General features: G+C 48.4%; 1 protein-coding gene across 3 annotated transcripts in view; it reads left to right on the top strand.

Annotated features, from left to right (window-relative positions):
* The first annotated feature begins 325 nt into the window (after positions 1-325).
* The window catches only part of Palm2akap2 (PALM2 and AKAP2 fusion), a 301,240-nt gene continuing 284,398 nt past the window's right edge, over positions 326-17,167 (top strand). For 2 of the 3 annotated variants that reach the window (XM_050118976.1, XM_050118965.1), the window contains exon 1: positions 326-671. In XM_050118976.1, the coding sequence (XP_049974933.1) occupies positions 627-671 (45 nt within the window). In that variant the 5' untranslated portion in view covers positions 326-626. The remainder of the gene's footprint in view (positions 672-17,167) is intronic. The other variant, XM_050118985.1, reaches the window with a different exon arrangement.

The following is a 17,167-nucleotide window of genomic DNA, read 5'->3' as shown; positions in this document are numbered from 1 at the left end:
GATACTGGGTGGCCGCAGTCGGCATGTAAGGACACGTGCTGGGGTCCTGCATTCTGCCAAAGGCCCCTTCTGCTGGCATCTCTGCTCAGAGGAGAGGCGCCGCCTGGTCTTGTCTAGACCCCGAGCGCAACGCGCTTGGCCACCGAGGCGCACCAGTTGTGCGCCCCCCACCCAGCCCCCCAGCTCGCTTATCACCCGCACTTCAGGTGCCCCCACTCGCGAGCGACAGCGGCGGCCACGAGTCCCCCACACCCCAGGGGCGGAGCGAGGCGCGGAGACGTCAGGGCGGGGACCTAGCGCGGCAGAGCGCGCTCTCCCGGAGGCTGCAGGCGGCCCACGTCCCCGCCAGGCGCGGCCGGTGGTGGCGGTGGCGGTAGAGACCTGGATCTTGCAGTTCGCGGCGGCGCTGGGGCGCAGCCAGGCGGCGGCGCCGGCAGAGACCGAGGCTGAGCTCTGAGCTAGCCGTGCACCCAGCTTTGCCCGCCCCCCACGAGCGGACCCCACACACCCTTCGGCTGTCCCTGGGGTCGTTGAGCCCCCCACGAGTGCCCTTCTATCTCCTTGAGTGACTACAGCGTGTGTTTTTTTTTTTCCCTTCTTCCCCTGCCCGTGTGCCCTTCTCCAGGATGGCAGAGGCGGAATTGCACAAGGAGAGGCTGCAAGCCATAGCAGTAAGTCCACTTTTCATTTCATTTTCTTGCTCTATTGTCTGGCGTGGACGGGGACCAGTGGGCTCAGGGCCAGCAACATGCCAGCCTGGTAGCCGCAGGCCCTGTACTGGGGTGAAAGTCTGTCCAGGCTTGACGACGCTGTCTTTTGGCTTTATATGTCTGTAGACTAAGCCCCTGGGGCGCACTTGGGACCAGGAAGATTTGAACATGGAAAATTGGCTTAGAAATAAGATGCTTGCTGCCGCGCTTCAGGGATAGACTAAACAGAGCGGGGGAGTGCATGTGTGGGTTGCGGGGGACTCCTGGAATATTATCACCCAGTGCCCAGAAGTACGTTGGCTTCCAACTCCGGAGAAGGGAGAGAATGGTGACCCCATGGTGGCTATCTTCCTTTGCCTTGCCTTGCCAGCTACCCAGCCAGTCAGCTGCGTGGTACAACCTCTCTCAGAAACCAAGAGTGCCTGCCGCCTTTCCTTCCCCCCATTTGACATTAGCAAGGGCTCTGGCACAGGCCACCACCCTAGAGAGGGCAGGGGCTTTTTGCAGCTGGATCTTGGGGGTAATGTTTCAGGAGAGTCTCCTTCTCATGGGTGTGGAATGATCTGAAACCCATGGGTTAGGCATACAAAGGAGCATCCGGTTTTGGCAAAGTTCGGCACTTTCAAAGCACCGAACCATGTGCATCTCGGCTTCAGACAAGAGCTGTCTGACGCTGCCGAGATTGGAGAGGCCTTGCCAGTTCTGCCAGTGTTCCCCAGATGTGGTTTTCACTGGAGCCACCACAGCTGGGTTATATATTTCCTTTGCAGAGGAGGGAACAGTTACTGGCGCTATGTGAAATAATAGCGAATTAAAGGAGGCCTGCTAGAATGTTGGCGTAAAAGACTCTCCAGACATTCTGCACCTAAGCGCTTTTCCCCCTGTGCTCCAGGAGTTCCCTAGAAACACATAAATTTGTTGGAGAAATACTGTGTAATGTTTTGGAAGCAATGTCTATATGAAAGTGTTTTCAAATGCCTTTGGATGGAGTCTTCTGGAAAATGCATGCAGGCCTGATGTAGGCTCAGTAGCTCGGAGACCCCACCCCCTTTCTCAAACTCTTCTGATCTGAAAGACTGTGCCCAGAAGGAGAAAGCTGTGCGTGGGGCAGTGGGCAGTGGCAAAATACCAGGATTGGCTTCTGAGGCTCTCTTTGAAGTTGGTCCTTGGATTTAGGGAGGCTGTGGGTTCATTTCTTCCCCCATCCACACAGTGCACGTACATTTGGGTGGTTAATGAAGTTGATCAGAGTCTAACGTCGGTGTCACGGCAATGTGGCAGTCCGTCTTGAATTTGCTACAAGTGGTGCCACGGAGCTGGCGGGTGTTTTGTGTAACTGGATAATGGGCTCCTTCAACTGCTGAAAAGTGTCTGCCCCAGAGAACCCTGGGCCACTCCCCATGGGCTGCTGTTTGCAACAGCTGTCACGTTTTCTTGCCTCTGTGTGACCAGTGTCCCTGGATGCCTGGGGGACAGCTGACTCCATGAAAGGACTTGCTTTCTGAGCGCGGTGCCAAGGGTAGCTAACACGAGGGCCACTCCTTCCAAGTAGGCTGGAGTAATCTCAGCCATGGCCAAGGCGATCTTCAAGAAAGATCTAGGGAGTACCCTCAGGGTTCTCTTAATCATATAAGAAGATAAATACCCACCCGCCTGTTCAGTTGTGGAGCAGAGGAATCTTTGAGGGGTTTTGAGAATAGAGGAGAGTCAGTATCAGCAAAAATCTAGTTGGGATTAAGTGTTATCTCTGTGTGTGTGTGTGTGTGTGTGTGTGTGTGTGAGAGAGAGAGAGAGAGAGAGAGAGAGAGAGAGAGAGAGAGAGAGAGAAGAGACAGAACAGTGAGGTGGACTTTATGGCTACAATCAGTAGATAATTTTTTGTCTCATTTGGGCTTAGTATGCACTTTCCAGATTCAGCAGACCTTGCCTCTCTAGACCACTTTCCCAGAATTCTCAGGGGGGCACTGAGATGCTTACAGCCCTTCCCCAAAACCTATCATGCCTGAAATCCCTCTGAGATAACAGAGAAGAGAACGATTCTTCCTGTCTTCACTTATTTGGGTTCCTGTGTCTTGATCAGTCTTGAGTCTGAACCTCAAATTTTTTTCCTCTATAAACTGGGCCCAGGAGTTTATCTCTTGGGCTGTGTTTGAAGATGTGTGTGTGTGTGTGTGTGTGTGTGTGTGTGTGTGTGTGTGTGTGTGTGGCGTTGTGACCCATGAATGATGTTCAGGCTGAGTCCTCAGCTCCTGTGCAGTGCTGGGGAGGGGTCAACTCTGAGGGAGGTCAGGTTCTAGCCAGCACCACTTCTTCCGCAGCAGAGATTGGGACCTGAAGGCCCACTCATCTGCTCATTCCGCAGGTTTCTGTGGAGTATCTCTCTTAGGTATCACCAATGCTGACAACCACCATCAGGAAGGTCTTGTTCTTGCATGCTTGAGTTAAAAGGGGGGTGTGCTCCTCCCTGCGTAGCCCTGGTTGGCCCAGAACACACGACGTAGACCAGACTGACCTTGAATTCACAGGCATCCACCTGTCAGAGCCTCCTCAGCGCTGGGATTAAAGGTGTGTGCCTCCACTCCCAGCCTCAAGCTTAATATTTGAAAGGTCAGGTGTCCGGTGGCCCAGGATGTCTGTTGCATGGTCGTCTGTGGGAATCACCCAGTGTGCTCCAGCGCCGCAGCTGAATCTGCTAAGTCAGCCCAGAGACCAATCAATGAGAAAAAAGAAGCCTCTCATGTCCTTTCCAAAGAAGAGCAACTCTATCTTTGGCAAGTGTCTCTCCTCCTTCCTGGTCCTTTCCTCTCCAGAGATACTACCACAACTATACCTTCAGAACCAACAAAATACTTCCGGCCACAGAGTGAGGAGAAATAGTACAATGGTTGCCATTTTTGAAATGTCAGTAAGGCCTTGGGTTAGGTGCTGGCCTTGATTAAGCACAGAGTTACTCATAGTCAAGAACTGGGGGAGCATGTGAACAGTGACTGTGGATTACAAGTAGGACAGAGCCCACGATCTCGAGTGTAGGGCATGGAAACAGCCTCAAGGCATGTGGAGACCCCCTTCCCACTCCCGGGCCCCACGAGCTGTCACTTGAACAAGCTTGGAGTTTGGATAAAATAACATAGAAAGCAGCATTATAGCCTTTCCTATGACCGTGGGCATTTACTTATTTTTGTGTGCTTATTATTTCTTTGGAACAATTAGTATGGGGAAGGGAAAGGCAAAAGCTATAAATTAAGTCAGTAGTTGGAAGTAAGAACATAACGAAAGGCTGGCACGCGTGTGTGCATGCGTGTGTGTGTGTGTGTGTGTGTGTTCGTGTATGTATGTACATATATGTGTTATCTGTGTGCTAGTGTATGTGCAGATACAATAGCCTTTGCCACTGTGTTAAAGGTCAGAGGTAGATGTTTGTTATCTTCCTCTTCTTTTCTGTTTGTCTTTCTGAGACAGAGTTTCTCACTGGACCTAGAGCTCTCCAATTTTGCTGGACTGGCCAGCCAGCCCCCAAGATCTGCCTGTCTGTGGTCCCCAGCACTGAAGTGTAGACATGTGTCTGCATGCTACGCTTCTCCCATGGATGCTGGGAATCTGAACTCCCCATGCACAGCCAGTACCTTACCCCCTGAGCCATCTTCCCAGCTGCCCTGAACTGCCGTGGAAGGTGGCTGCAGTACCTCACCCTTGCTCACGGGGTCACTGTGCAGGTGGTCTACAGCCTCAGTGTGAGCCCCCGAAACAGCAGCAGAATGCATAGGATTGGAAAAACTTGAGTAAACCAGACCTATATCCTTCTGAGACTCTTCCAAGCTGGGTCCAGAGCATGGAAAATCCCAGTATAAACTCTAACCCAGTGAGTAACATTCTCTCGGGGGAAGCTGCTCCGTCTCAATGGAAACTGACTTTGGGGGAGGGTGTTGTTGTGTTTCCATATCCAAGGGGGAGATAGCCTTCCTTGGGCAGGAGTCAAAATGACTAACTGTTAGAGAGGCTGTCTTGGGTCCCATGGAAAGGGCTCTCGACATGACTGTATCACGTGTGCTGAAATACAAAATGCTAATCTCACCTACACCTCTCTTTGTGGAGGTTTGTCGTGCGTTAGGAACTCACTCTGTGGGATGATAAAAGTCTCCCTTTGCACTTGCACGGAACCTCACAACTCCCACAGACGGTCGCCATGCTGCATGCATTCTGACGTGTGGAATCCCACTGTCTCCATTGCACAGCTGAGCATCCAGACCCATGCAGTGAGATGCGGAAGAGTTTGGGGGAAGCTCTGTTCTCTTCTGATGCATATCCATCCTGGATCCTCCTGGGCTGGGAGGAGGGCAGTGAGCTTGGAGGTACATGGGCTTGGATATGCCTTTATAGAATCAGGACCCTCTGAGATCTTGCTTAATCTCTGTCTCTCTTTCTCTCTCTCCTTTCCCATTCTATCCCTTCATTCCTCTCTCTTGGTCCCTCTTTTCTTTGAATCTCTGTCTTCTCTGACTCCTTTCCTCCCTCCCTCCCCTCCTCCTCATCTCTCTGATTTTCTGTGTACCGTTTCTTTCTCTGTATCTTTCTCTAAATTGTCTCTCTCTCCTTCCACCCTTTCCTCCCACCATCTCACCACCACCTTTTCTTCCTTTCTGTCTCCCCCCAGGTTCGGTCAGCATGTTGATGGCTTCCACTTGCCCCCATTCTCTGTCCTGAGTAGGCCTAGAGAAAATATTTTTTCCTTAGATTTGTCCTTTTACAGCCCTTTCCTTTGAGTGACAAGTTCCTGGGGTTTAAGTTCAAGGGGGGGCTACCAGTCTATGATTGACTCATGCCACTGTGGTTGGCCTGCTTAAGCTGCATAGAAGTCCTGGCTATGACTTATGTATGATTCACCCCTACATGCCAAGTCAGGGGTGCAGAGGTGTTGGAGATCCAAATAGAAACCTTTTAGTAACTGGTTCTTGTGGGAACCATCGCCTGCACATCCCTTGTGGACCAGTGTTGTTGGTGGATGGTTGACTGAGAGCAAAGAATCTTGGGTATTTATCTGCTATCTACTTCCAACACAGAGTGCACCACACTGTGTCTTTAAACCTCCGCATCAAGGCCTAAGAAATCATGTAGTAAGGTTATCAGGGAGAGGAAGGATTTGCCCTGGCTTGAATTTACAAGGTTGCCCGGCAAATAACTGTCACCTTGGGACCTCTCAGTGCCATGACAAGTCCTGAGTGTGCTGAGAGAACCTTACACAAGCATGTGTATGGGTCATGGAACTCTCTAGATAGTTTTTGTATCTGAGAATTTCAGGACTGGAGCCTCTCAGGACAAAGAGTCACTGCTCTCCCAAACGTTAAAGCGCTGTAAAAAACAGAGTACTTAGCGCTTTCTAAAAAGTCATTTCTTTTTCAAGCCAGGCAGTGGGGTTATGGGTTATGATAAGCCAACATCTAAAAGAAAGCCAGGGTCCAGTGGAGGCACATCTGCCGTTCTATAGAGGCTATCCAGTACATTGGGGACCTCTGCAATTGGTCCTTTAATCTAGTCCCATTCCATCACTGATTCCTTGGGGGGGGGGACATCGGGAGCAGTAAGATAGTCATTATGTGGCAGGACTCGGGCTGAGATGACGCATAGGACAGTACTCCTGAAGGCTACCAGGGCCTTGCCAGTCTGACAGGGTGATTAGGACTGTCCGTTCTGGGCTCAGGGTTGAGCTCTTTCATTAGAATCGGCACCATGTCCTTGTCCCTCGGTTTCCTCATCTGTGAGATGGGTTAAGGAGAGGCTCCACATTGTGGAGCGTTTGCCGGAGCGACTTGGGAAATTTCCTGAGACGGCTCAGAGCAGACACCCAGCGAGCATGCGCAGAAAGTTTCTGTTTGCAGCAAACAAACAACTTGTGCATCTCAAAATAGAAAAGAGAAACAAAGGGACAGCTCTGTCAACCTCAATAGTTTTGCCAAATTAGGAAATTTTGGCTGAACGTACTATCTGCCTAGAGTTTTCGTGTGTGTGTGTGAGAGAGAGAGATGAGAGAGAGAGAGAAAGAGAGAAAGAGAGAGAGAGAGAGAGAGAGGGAGGGAGGGAGGGAGGGAGGGAGGGAGGGAGAGAGAGAGAGAGAGAGAGAGAGAGAGGTGGACACAGTGGCTGGAGGACCCTGGTTGTTCTGCTCTCCCACTCGCCACCTTATGCCTTTGAGACAGGGTCTCTCACAGAACCTGGGGTTAGGCCTGAGGCCAGCGAGCCCAGGTGATCCTCCTGTCTCTGCTGCCACAGCACCAGGGCCACAGGCCTGTATGAGAGCACACCTGGCTTTCTGTGTGTGACCTGGGATTCAAACCCAGGTTCTCATGCTCATCCAGCAAGTGCTGTTACCCACTGAGTCGTCTCTCCAGCCCCCACTGTGAGGCTCTTTGGTAGCTGTGAACTCAGTAGATTATGGGAGCAAGGCGTAACCTGAATCAGGGGCACTGAGTGGAAAGTTGGGACCCTAACGAAGCAGAGGCCACAGGGCATGGAAGCTGCAAGTGATGTGTGAGAACGTGGGTCCTGGGGTACTGCAATAGCTCATGGTCAAGAGAAGTCAGAAAACGGATTTTTAAACATAGGGCCTCCCATTTAAATGAAGAATGAGGTTAAGGCCTGAAAAGATTTGTGGCCACGTGCAATTCCTTTTGGTCAACAGGTTGGCATTTTGTGACCTTTAGATGGGTAGGGCTTTGAACTTTACAGTTTGTTTTCTATACGCACTGACTTAGCTGAGTTTCATACATGTGGAGGCTCTAAAGTAATCCTTTGGGCATTCTCCCAGTCAATCATAAGGTTGCAAAATCGGATTCTGTTTTCCCTAAGGATCGGTGAGTCTCACATCCTAATGCTTGGGTTCTTGGAAAAGATAATAACCCTTTGCTATAGTTTTGAACTAGGTTGAGCCCCTTGCAATTGTGGATATAATAGTAAGTCAGGGTGTTCACATGTGGGCAGACTGCAGCTTTCCAACTTAACAGGACCTCAAAGACCCTGTCATTATGGAAGAATCTTGAAGAACATTTACCCGAGGCTTGCAAATCTGGCATGCTAAGTCAGATATGCATATCTGAGTCTACCTCACATCAGGATGCTTGAGATGATCCCGATTTATCATCAGCTTCAGGTGATGGTACAGGGAGACACTACTGGCCAAAGCACAGACATTTGATAATGTGTTTTTCTCTCTCTCTTTCTGTGTGTGTGTGTGTGCGCGCACACACACACATGCACATGTATGCACCCTGTGTAGTATAGAACAGCAATGCACATTCCTTTCAGGATCAACTGGAGACCTCCTTGATGCTCCCACTCCCATGGTCTGAATGGATGGACATAGGAAGGAGACAGGAGAGTTTGCTTTTCTAGCAAGGTCCCAGCTGTTTCCGATGGCAGCTGCTGTTCCAGGGACCACACTTTGAAAACCATTGCTGAAGGTGGAGAGGATCGATAGTAAAGGAAGATTAGGGTCTGAGTCTTAATAAGTGGCGTGTGCTCATGGGGCATGCTGAAGAGTTACAAACAACCAGCAAATTCAGTCGCATTGAGCAAGAACTTCAAACAGCCCTTGTGTGAGGATGGTGAAGGTGCATTGCGCGGCAGGCTGGGACTTAGCGGTTAATTCACTAGACTCTGCGGTTGGCCTCTGGAGTTTAAGAATTCTGGGGGGGGGGGGACGGGACATTGTTTACCTAGAGTACTTGCTTAGTTCTATTTAGATAAAGTGAACATTCTGTTTATCACTTGAAGACAACTTTTTGGAGAATTTCTCAGGGTTAGATGAGTGACTGGGTTGGGGGGGGGGCATTGCCTGGATTGTCTGAGCAGGCTCTAAGGGTTTGCAAGGAACTAGTATAGGCAGAGAGCGTTGGGTGCCTTTATTGATGCTGAAGTTTGCACAGGATGGGTTTGACTTTGGGCCTGAGGGCAACTGATGAAGACAAGAGACACAGTAAAGGAGATTCCTAGGGATAGGATGAAGATAGCTCAGTAGGTAAGGTGTCTGTTATGCAAACACCAGGACCTGTCTGCAGATTTCTGGCCCCCACATAAAAATCAGACTTGGGGGAGTGGACCTGTAAGATACTCAACCAGACCAGACTGGTCCAGACTGGTCGAGACCAGACCAGACCTGTTTCGATGGGTCCAGACTGGACCAGACCAGTCCCGGCCGGTTCAGACCAGTCTTGACTAGTCCTGACGGGACCAGACCCGGTTCAGAACGGTCTCGACCAGACCAGACAGGTTCAGTGAAGAGACCCTGCCTCAAAAACTAAGGTGACAAGTGGCCGAAAATAGCAGAAGTCATTCTGTGGCACAAGTGAGATCCCCATCCACACACACACACACACACACACACACACACACACACACGCACACACACACACGCACACACAAACCACACATAATAACTTGCTATACATCCAGCAGCAGTGGGAGGCCCTTGGAGAGAAAGGCCCCATGACGTGGTGATGTTATTTCTTTGCAAACTCAATCGAGTCTGCAATCAAGTCTCATGGGACCTTCTTCAGCAGGGTTTGGAACAGCTGCTTCACCTGTGATGACCCGAACAGGAAGCCAGTTTGAGCCACAGCTGATGTGCGATTATTTACTAACAGCTCAGGATTCTCTCCGGCCCACATGTGTACACACAAGTATGGCTTGTCCTTGGTGTATCCAAAGAGTTTATTCTCTCAAGGATGCCATCCAGGCGGCCGTATTTGGAGCACCCATTGTCTGAGCCAGCTCTCCATTTCTGGAAGAATTCAAACTCGCCCAGTCTCTTGTTTGTCCTATAATACAAAGCACAGAAACTGCACTGTGCTGGACGGAGGCTGAGAGAATAAGGACAGACTGTGGGTGACAGGCCACACAGCACAGGGCGCTGGCTGGAGAGGTCTCTCGGGCATGCTCTGAGCTTGGGAATACCACGTGGATGAGTTGTATTTCAGACAGAAAGGCCAGTGGAGCAGAGGTTGACATGGGGAGGCGCGTGTCTGAGCTGCGTGTGTCCTGGGTTAATCATTACCTCCATGTTTTCCTGCAGTTCTGTGCTCATAAGGATTACTAACCAGAGACAGACACAGAATGGCAGGGGCTGGAGAGATGGTTTAGTCTGGAAAGTACCTTCTTATACACACAGGACCTGGGTTCGATCTTCTGACCTAGAGAAAAAAGCTGGGTGTGCTGAGACTTGAAATCTCAGAGCTGGAGAGGCAGAGACAGGCAGATCCCTGGGGCTCACTGGCCAGAGAGTCTCACCTAGTTAGTGGGCGCCAAGTCAATGAGGGACCCTGTCTCAACATAACAAATAAATAAATATAAAAATGAAGGTGATAAATAGCCAAAGGAGAATGACAGCCAAAGTTACCCTTCAATCCTCACTCCCTCTACACACACTCACACACTCACTCACATACTTGTGAACATGTGCATACAGGTGAACATGCATGCACACATATACACAAGCACATGAATGAAAGACACAGAGGAAAGAGAATAGCTTATTTGCATAGCACCTGAATGTGTATTAAAAATACTTCATATTCATCTTTGACCTTAAGTTTTGGTGCCCGGAGCATCTCATAAGGCAGAAGAACAGCATAGTGAGGCCAAAGCCTTTCTCTTATCTACCATGGAAGCAAAAGGAAAAGCCATTTGAGTCTCCAGATTAAAGCCCCATCTCTGTTTGAAAGCCTGGGGCCCCAGCCCTCAGAGTACGGTTTTCTAGCCCCATTTCCCCACCGCAGATGATTTCAGGACCCCGAGAGCCTTTGAGACTGGCATCTGTGTTTGACTAAATGTCTTCAAGGCGTTTCTAAAACCTGCCCCCCCCCACTTTTTTGCTGGAGAATTAAATAGCCCTTTTACTGGTTTATTTACCATTCTAGGTGGTGGGAGCCCTCTTCTCCCCAGTCTGCTAAACCATAACCAGTCACATGAATATTCTTTTTATTTTTAAGTCCGGGGCTGAAATGTAAAACTTTGAGGGTTACCAAAAAAATGTTACTCTTAAGAGAAAAACGTGTGCTTGAAAGCTTAACCCTACAGGCAAAGGCAAGGGCAGGGGGTGGAGTCTTTTACCACCACCACCTTCTTCTTCTTCTTCTTCTTCTTCTTCTTCTTCTTCTTCTTCTTCTTCTTCTTCTTCTTCTTCTTCTTCTTCTTCTTCTTCTTCTTCCTCTTCCTCTTCCTCTTCCTCCTCCTCCTCCTCATTCTTCTTCCTCTCTCTCTCNTTCCTCTTCCTCCTCCTCCTCCTCATTCTTCTTCCTCTCTCTCTCTCTCTCTCTCTCTCTCTCTCTCTCTCTCTCTCTCTCAGATTTGAGTGCCGATGGTGACATCATCAAGGCCATTAAATACCAGTCAGGCTTTGGGTAGCTATGATAACGTCTTGGTTCTACAAGTGACAAGAGAGTGAGGCTGAGCAGCATGGAGTCAGGCATGCAGCTTCTGTGAGTTTCTGCCCCCTGACTTTATAACATCTGCCATCTTTAATGGGGGAGACCTGCTCATGGATTTTGCAGTCTGCATATGCATGTCTAAAACGCAGTGTCAGAATCAAGTAAAATCTCAAAACTCCATCATACTAACCACAGATGGATGTGTGGGGCGCAGAAAAAAGAGACCCAGAGGCTGGGCATAGAACAGACCCTTGAGTCTGCCCAACTTTAGAAATACCCTTCCCCCAACCTTATTAGCAGTGAGAATGAAGGATGTCAGACCTGCATTGGATCTGATGAGGGGGAGCAAAGAGAAGGTGTTGCCTCTGGAAACACAGAAAAGAGGAGGTCCAGGCAAAAGTGACCTCAGTCTCTCAGTGACCACCCTTGTTGCTTAGCATGTTCCTAGCTGCCTCTGGCTAGCCATAGCTCTCTACTCTGTCCTAAGTCAAGGCCGGAACAGCCTGGCCTAGCAAAGGCATTTTCCTCAGCAGAGTCGGTGTCTTAGTTACTTTTCTGTGCCAAGATATTATGGTGATTTGAATGTATTTGGCCCCCATCAGCTCTTAGGGAGTGGCACTATTAGGAGGTGTGGCTTTGTTGGAGAGGGTATTGCCTTGTGGGAGGAAATGCGTCACTGTGAGGCCGGACTTTGAGGTTTCCTATGCTCAGGATACTGTAGTGTGTCCACTTCCTGCTGCTTTCTGGTCAAGATGTAGCAGGCACCATGTCTGCCTGCATGCTGCCAAGTTCCTATTATAATGGTCATGAACTGAATGTCTGAAATTGTAAGCAAACCATCCCAATTAAATTAAGAGTTGCTATGGTCATGCTGTCTCTTCACAGCAATAAAATCATCCTGAACTAAGACAGATACCGTGACCAAAGCAACTTACAGAAGAAACAATTTATTGGGGTTTACGGTTCAGTGGGTGAATCAATGACCCATGGCCGCCATGGTGTGGAGCAGGGCAGTGAGCAAGCAGGCATGGCATTGGAGCAGTAGCTGAGAGCTTACCTCATGAGACACAACCATGAGTCAGAAAGTGTGTGTGGGGGGGGGAGCACTAACTGGGTATACTGTGGGCTTTTGAAATCTTAACGCCCATCCCCAATGATACACCTCCTTCAACAAGGCAACCCCTCCTTAATGCTTGTGAAACAGTTCTATTAACTGGGGACCAAGCATTCAAATATATGAGTCTATGGGGGACATTCTCTTTGAATTGGTAATCTTCCCTTTTAGAGACAGGTATTCAGGAGGTCCAAAAATTGAGCAAAAGATGGTCACTCTATCCTGGGGTTACTTTTAGAGGATAAGGTGAGTTTCCCAGACTTGCAGATTATCTGGGTATTAAGTACTGTATGTACTTAATGTAAAATGGAATACTTTACATTACTCCAGGATTTATAGGATAAGCACAGGAGCTAGATTAGTACAGCCAAGCCATTGAGACCATGGTAAAGGAAGACAAATTCCTGGGGACAGAAGCAGTCATTCCTAATTCCAGGTGATTGATTTATGGGAGTCAAACCTAGACTCCTCTGCTTTACTTGAGAACCCAGAAGTCTGACTTTTAGAAAAGATCCATTGCTGTCTAAATATTCACAGTGGTTTAAATTAAATGGAACAGGATTTTACAATGGACCTAGTTAGCTCCATTCCCCTCTGTACCCCACTTTTCCTCAGCTCATCCTGGGTCATCAGTTTTCCACGAATGCCCTTCAGTACAGTTTATTTAACCCTAAAGCAACAATGTATGGGATGGGTGTGTAGGGTTATTACAGCTTAGATCTAAGTGAGATTTAAAGACGTCTATGCTTGTTCGACAGGTTGGTGAGACGCACCCACAAGAAGCCCATTTGTCATACACTCATGGGCCCTTTGCGATCTTTACACTATTGAAAAACAAACAAGCAAAGAAACAGTACACAGAGTCAGGGTTGCTGCTGGAATCAGTTCCTTTTTCAGTGATCTGGGGCAATCAGGAGTTCTTTGTAAGAAATCCAAGCTGTAATCCCTCTTTAAAAAAAGGGGGGGGTGAATTTAATGAACAGAGAGCAAAACTGACATCAGCTTTTTGATGTCTGAACTTACTATGTTATGCATTTGTGTTGTTTCCAGAACAATCAGAATAACATAATTTGACCTCCCCCAAAACTCAACCAGGGACCACTGTTGCTTCAACCAAAGTCTAGGCAGTTCGCTTGATCCCCCCCGCTTCTCCCTGCACACGCAGAGTTCCAACAGATTAAGACCTGAAGTGTTGGCTGAAACGGGGAGCCGGCGCTTTCTGACGTGGTGGGGATCTGAATCGTCATGAACACCATCCTCAGGGTCCTGTGACGAATGTTTGCATCTCCCTTGTAACTACCTCCCCCTTTAGCCCCTCCCATCCACTCACCATCCCCGCTTTTAGCACTTTAAGATGCAGGGTGCCGAGTACCTGCCTGGATGGATGTAGAGTAACAGGTCTTTGCTGGTTATCTGAAATTCACACGTAACTGGCTGCCTTTGTCTGTCTTTTGGCAACCCCAGCTCCTTCACATAGTGTCGCCTGCACAGGCAGGTTTAAAATCCACCTCATTTGTGGAATGTCAGGCAAGTGAAAGAGAATGTTTGGCTTTATTTATTTAATTACATTGTGGTGTGTGTGCGTGCATACATGCATGCATGCATGCGCATGTGTGTGTATTTGGAGAGCTCAGAGGACAACATGTAGGAATCAGTTCTCTCCTCTGTATGTGTTCTGAGGAGGAGACAAAGGTCATCAGGCTTGGTGGCAGGTGCCTTTATCCACTGAGCCCTCTCCTGGACTATGCTTTTGATTTTAAATAGCTCATTTGCAAGGCCACAGGACACGTGTTCGAAGGAGGTACATGTGCCTCCTTGGCATGTTACAATGTGCTTTCAAGAAATCCTTTGTGAAGGTGTGCATGGTGGCACAAACTTTAATCCCAGCACTTGAAAGGCAGATGTAGGAAGATCAAGAGTTCAAGGCCAGCCTGAACTGCATAGTGAACACTTGTCTTAAAAAAAGAAAACCAACAAAAATAAAATAACAAGGAATGGAGTCATAGCTCGGTGCTAGAGCAGTTATCTAGTATGTAAAATTCCCTCTGTTTAGTTCTTGACAAAAAGAAAGAAAGAAAGAGGAAAGAAAGAAAGAAAGAAAGAAAGAAAGAAAGAAAGAAAGAAAGAAAGAAAGGGAAAGGAGAGGAGAGGAGAGGAGAGGAAAGGAAGAAAGCTACCAGCAGCAGGTAGGCATCTATATTCTATAAGAAACCAGTCATGTCCTTTCAGAAAGGAGCAAGAAGTCAAGAAGTGGTCTGGTGTGTATTTGCCGGGAGGACAAGTAGAAGGAGAAATCAGAGCATTTCCTCACTCTCCGCCATTCCTCTTCTCTGGCTCAACATCCGAATACCAGAAAACCACAAAAGCAAACGGAGAAAATGGGTTATACTGAGCTATAGCACAACACTGAAATGTTAGCCTTCAGGGCTGGAGAGATGGCTCAGCAGTTAAGAGCACTGGCTGCTCTTGCAGAAGACCTGGACTCAGGTCCCAGCACCCACATGGGGACTCATAGCTGTCTCCAGCTCCAGTTCCAGAGGATCTAATGTCCTCTGGCCTCTGCAGGCACCGGGCATGCACATGGTGCATATACATATATGCAGTGCAAAACCCTCAGATACGTAAATAAAATGACTTTAAAATAAAAAAAAAAGACATATTAGCCTTCAGCAGTCCGTTAAAGCAGCTTGGATAATCAACCTTCAGCAATCCACAGATCTTCCACTGTGTGGAGCAAGACGGTGCCTCCTAGAGAACAGGGAATGACTCATATTGCAGTCCTGATCACCTCATCCCTAATGGGCATGTTGATGATGCTGTGATAGTGGCTGCGATGATTCATTGATTGTCAACTTGACAGACTATAGAAGGAGAGGAGTCTCTAGGAGTGTGCGTGAGGGAGTGTCCAGATGTGGTTAACTGAAGTGGGAAGCCACACCCTGATTGTTGGTGGCACCATTCCACGGGAAGGGGTCCTGAACCAAATAAGAGAAGGGAGCAGTCTACGGCCATACCACCCTGAACGCGCCCGATCTCGGCTGATCTCGGAAGCTAAGCAGGGTCGGGCCTGGTTAGTACTTGGATGGGAGAAGGGAGCAAGCCGGGTACCAGCATTTGTTTTTCTCTACTTCCCGACCCTGAATGCAGTGTGAGTGACCACCAGCCTCAAGCCACTGCCACCTCACCCTCCTGCCACCGTCCCTACCCAATCATGGCGGACTGTCTCCCCTGGAAGCCCAGATAAGCCATTCCTTCCTGAAGATGAGCTAGTCAGGGTTTTTTTTTTTTTTTGCGGCCGCGAGGAGACAAGTCACAGAGTTGATTTATTTGCCTTGCTCTTTCGCTCACCCATTTGACCACGGTGATTTCTGAATGGTAAGGAGTCACGAGGGACAGTCCATTGCACACAGCGAATCGGAAATGCAGAGTAGATTCTAGCAATGAAAAGCGACAACAGAGGATCTCACAGTTCTTTTAATATATAGAATTGTCTTATTTTATTTTGCATATAATAAACACATGTTTGTTTCCCCCCCTGCAGACATGTCTGTGAACCACATTTCTTTATTAATCTATGTTCTACCATGTGGCTTTTACCTCTATCCCATTTTGTGTGTCTGACTCATTCAGTGTCCTCTCTGCCCCGAAAATCCTGCCTAACTATTGGTCATTTGGCTTTTTATTAAACCAATCAGAGTGACACATACTCACAGTGTACAAAAAGACTATTCCACAGCACAGAAGAGGGCACAGGTTCCTGGGATTGGAGTTACAGACAGTTGTTGGCTGTCATGTAGATGCTGGGAATTGAACCCAGGTCTTCTGGAAGACCAGCCAGTGCTCTTAACTGCAGACCCATCTCTCCAACCCCACAAAATTGCGATTTTTGATTTGGAATAGGAGCCAACAACCCATACCTCATGTGTCGGAGCCACAGAGCACCCTCCCGTCAGAAGGCTGCTTTACACGGTTTTAAATGACTGAAAACAAATTTGAGGCTGTTTCATAACATAAAAATGTAATGAAATTCAGATTTATTATCTACCAGTGAAGCTTTGTGATACCACAGTCCCGGGTGTTCACTTCTGTGTCGTTTGTGACCACGCTATGGGGATCCAGCAGAACGGGGTCATCGCAGCAGAGTTCAGATGACCTCTCAGGCCTAAAATAGTTGCTGTCTGTTGAGAGGAAAACTTGGCTGATCTCTGTTCTCTGGGTAGCACATCTTCTGTGACTGTAATTACAGTAAAGGTTTTTAAAAAGCTTTTAGTTAAAGAACTTAAAGGGGGCCCGGGAGACGGCTGAGGACGGAAAGTGCTTGCTGTTAAAATGTGGAGACCAGCTTGGGGCACCATGAGAAGAGCTGGTGTGTGAGTTTCCCGGAAGTCCTTGTCACCTAAGTCAACTGCGTCTTGTCTTTAGAAAACCAGATAACATGATCCCTTCGGGTCGCAGTTTGGCTCATCTAAAAATGTCAATAAACTTTAAGACATTTTTTTCTACTGATAAAGACAGAGGACAGAGGGGGAAAAGCACTTGCAGATTTTCATATGAATTTTCTGCACTCCACAGAGCTTTCTAGAATGCTTACTTGTCTCTTCTGGGGAACTTTAAAACTGAAGTGTTAGAGCAGAGGTCAGAAAACCCAACCCAGCTACGTCTTCTATGTCTGAAAAAGCAGCCAAAGGGAGGTGGTTTCCAGCCAACCAAGCCTTTTCCTCAGGGCCTGTTACCTCCTGGAAGCCATCGGGCCACTGCCCGTATTTGCCAATAAAGTAGAGATCAAATGAAAGCCACTAATGGCCACTGGTAGCTGATCCACCTTGGGTCTGCCTGAGTCAGTAGGTGCTTCCTTTGTCCTTCCTTCTATGCCTTATTTAGAAAGTTCCCCTGCAATTTGAACTTTTCAGCCTGGAAATTTTCCCCAG

This window comes from Alexandromys fortis, unplaced genomic scaffold (assembly GCF_014885135.2).
Source record: "Alexandromys fortis isolate MF-2015 unplaced genomic scaffold, M_Fortis_MF-2015_v1.1 scaffold_18, whole genome shotgun sequence".
NCBI classification, from domain to species: domain Eukaryota; kingdom Metazoa; phylum Chordata; class Mammalia; order Rodentia; family Cricetidae; genus Alexandromys; species Alexandromys fortis.
Note: the sequence above shows the minus strand (reverse complement) of the source record. Positions and strands in the feature narration are given on the sequence as shown.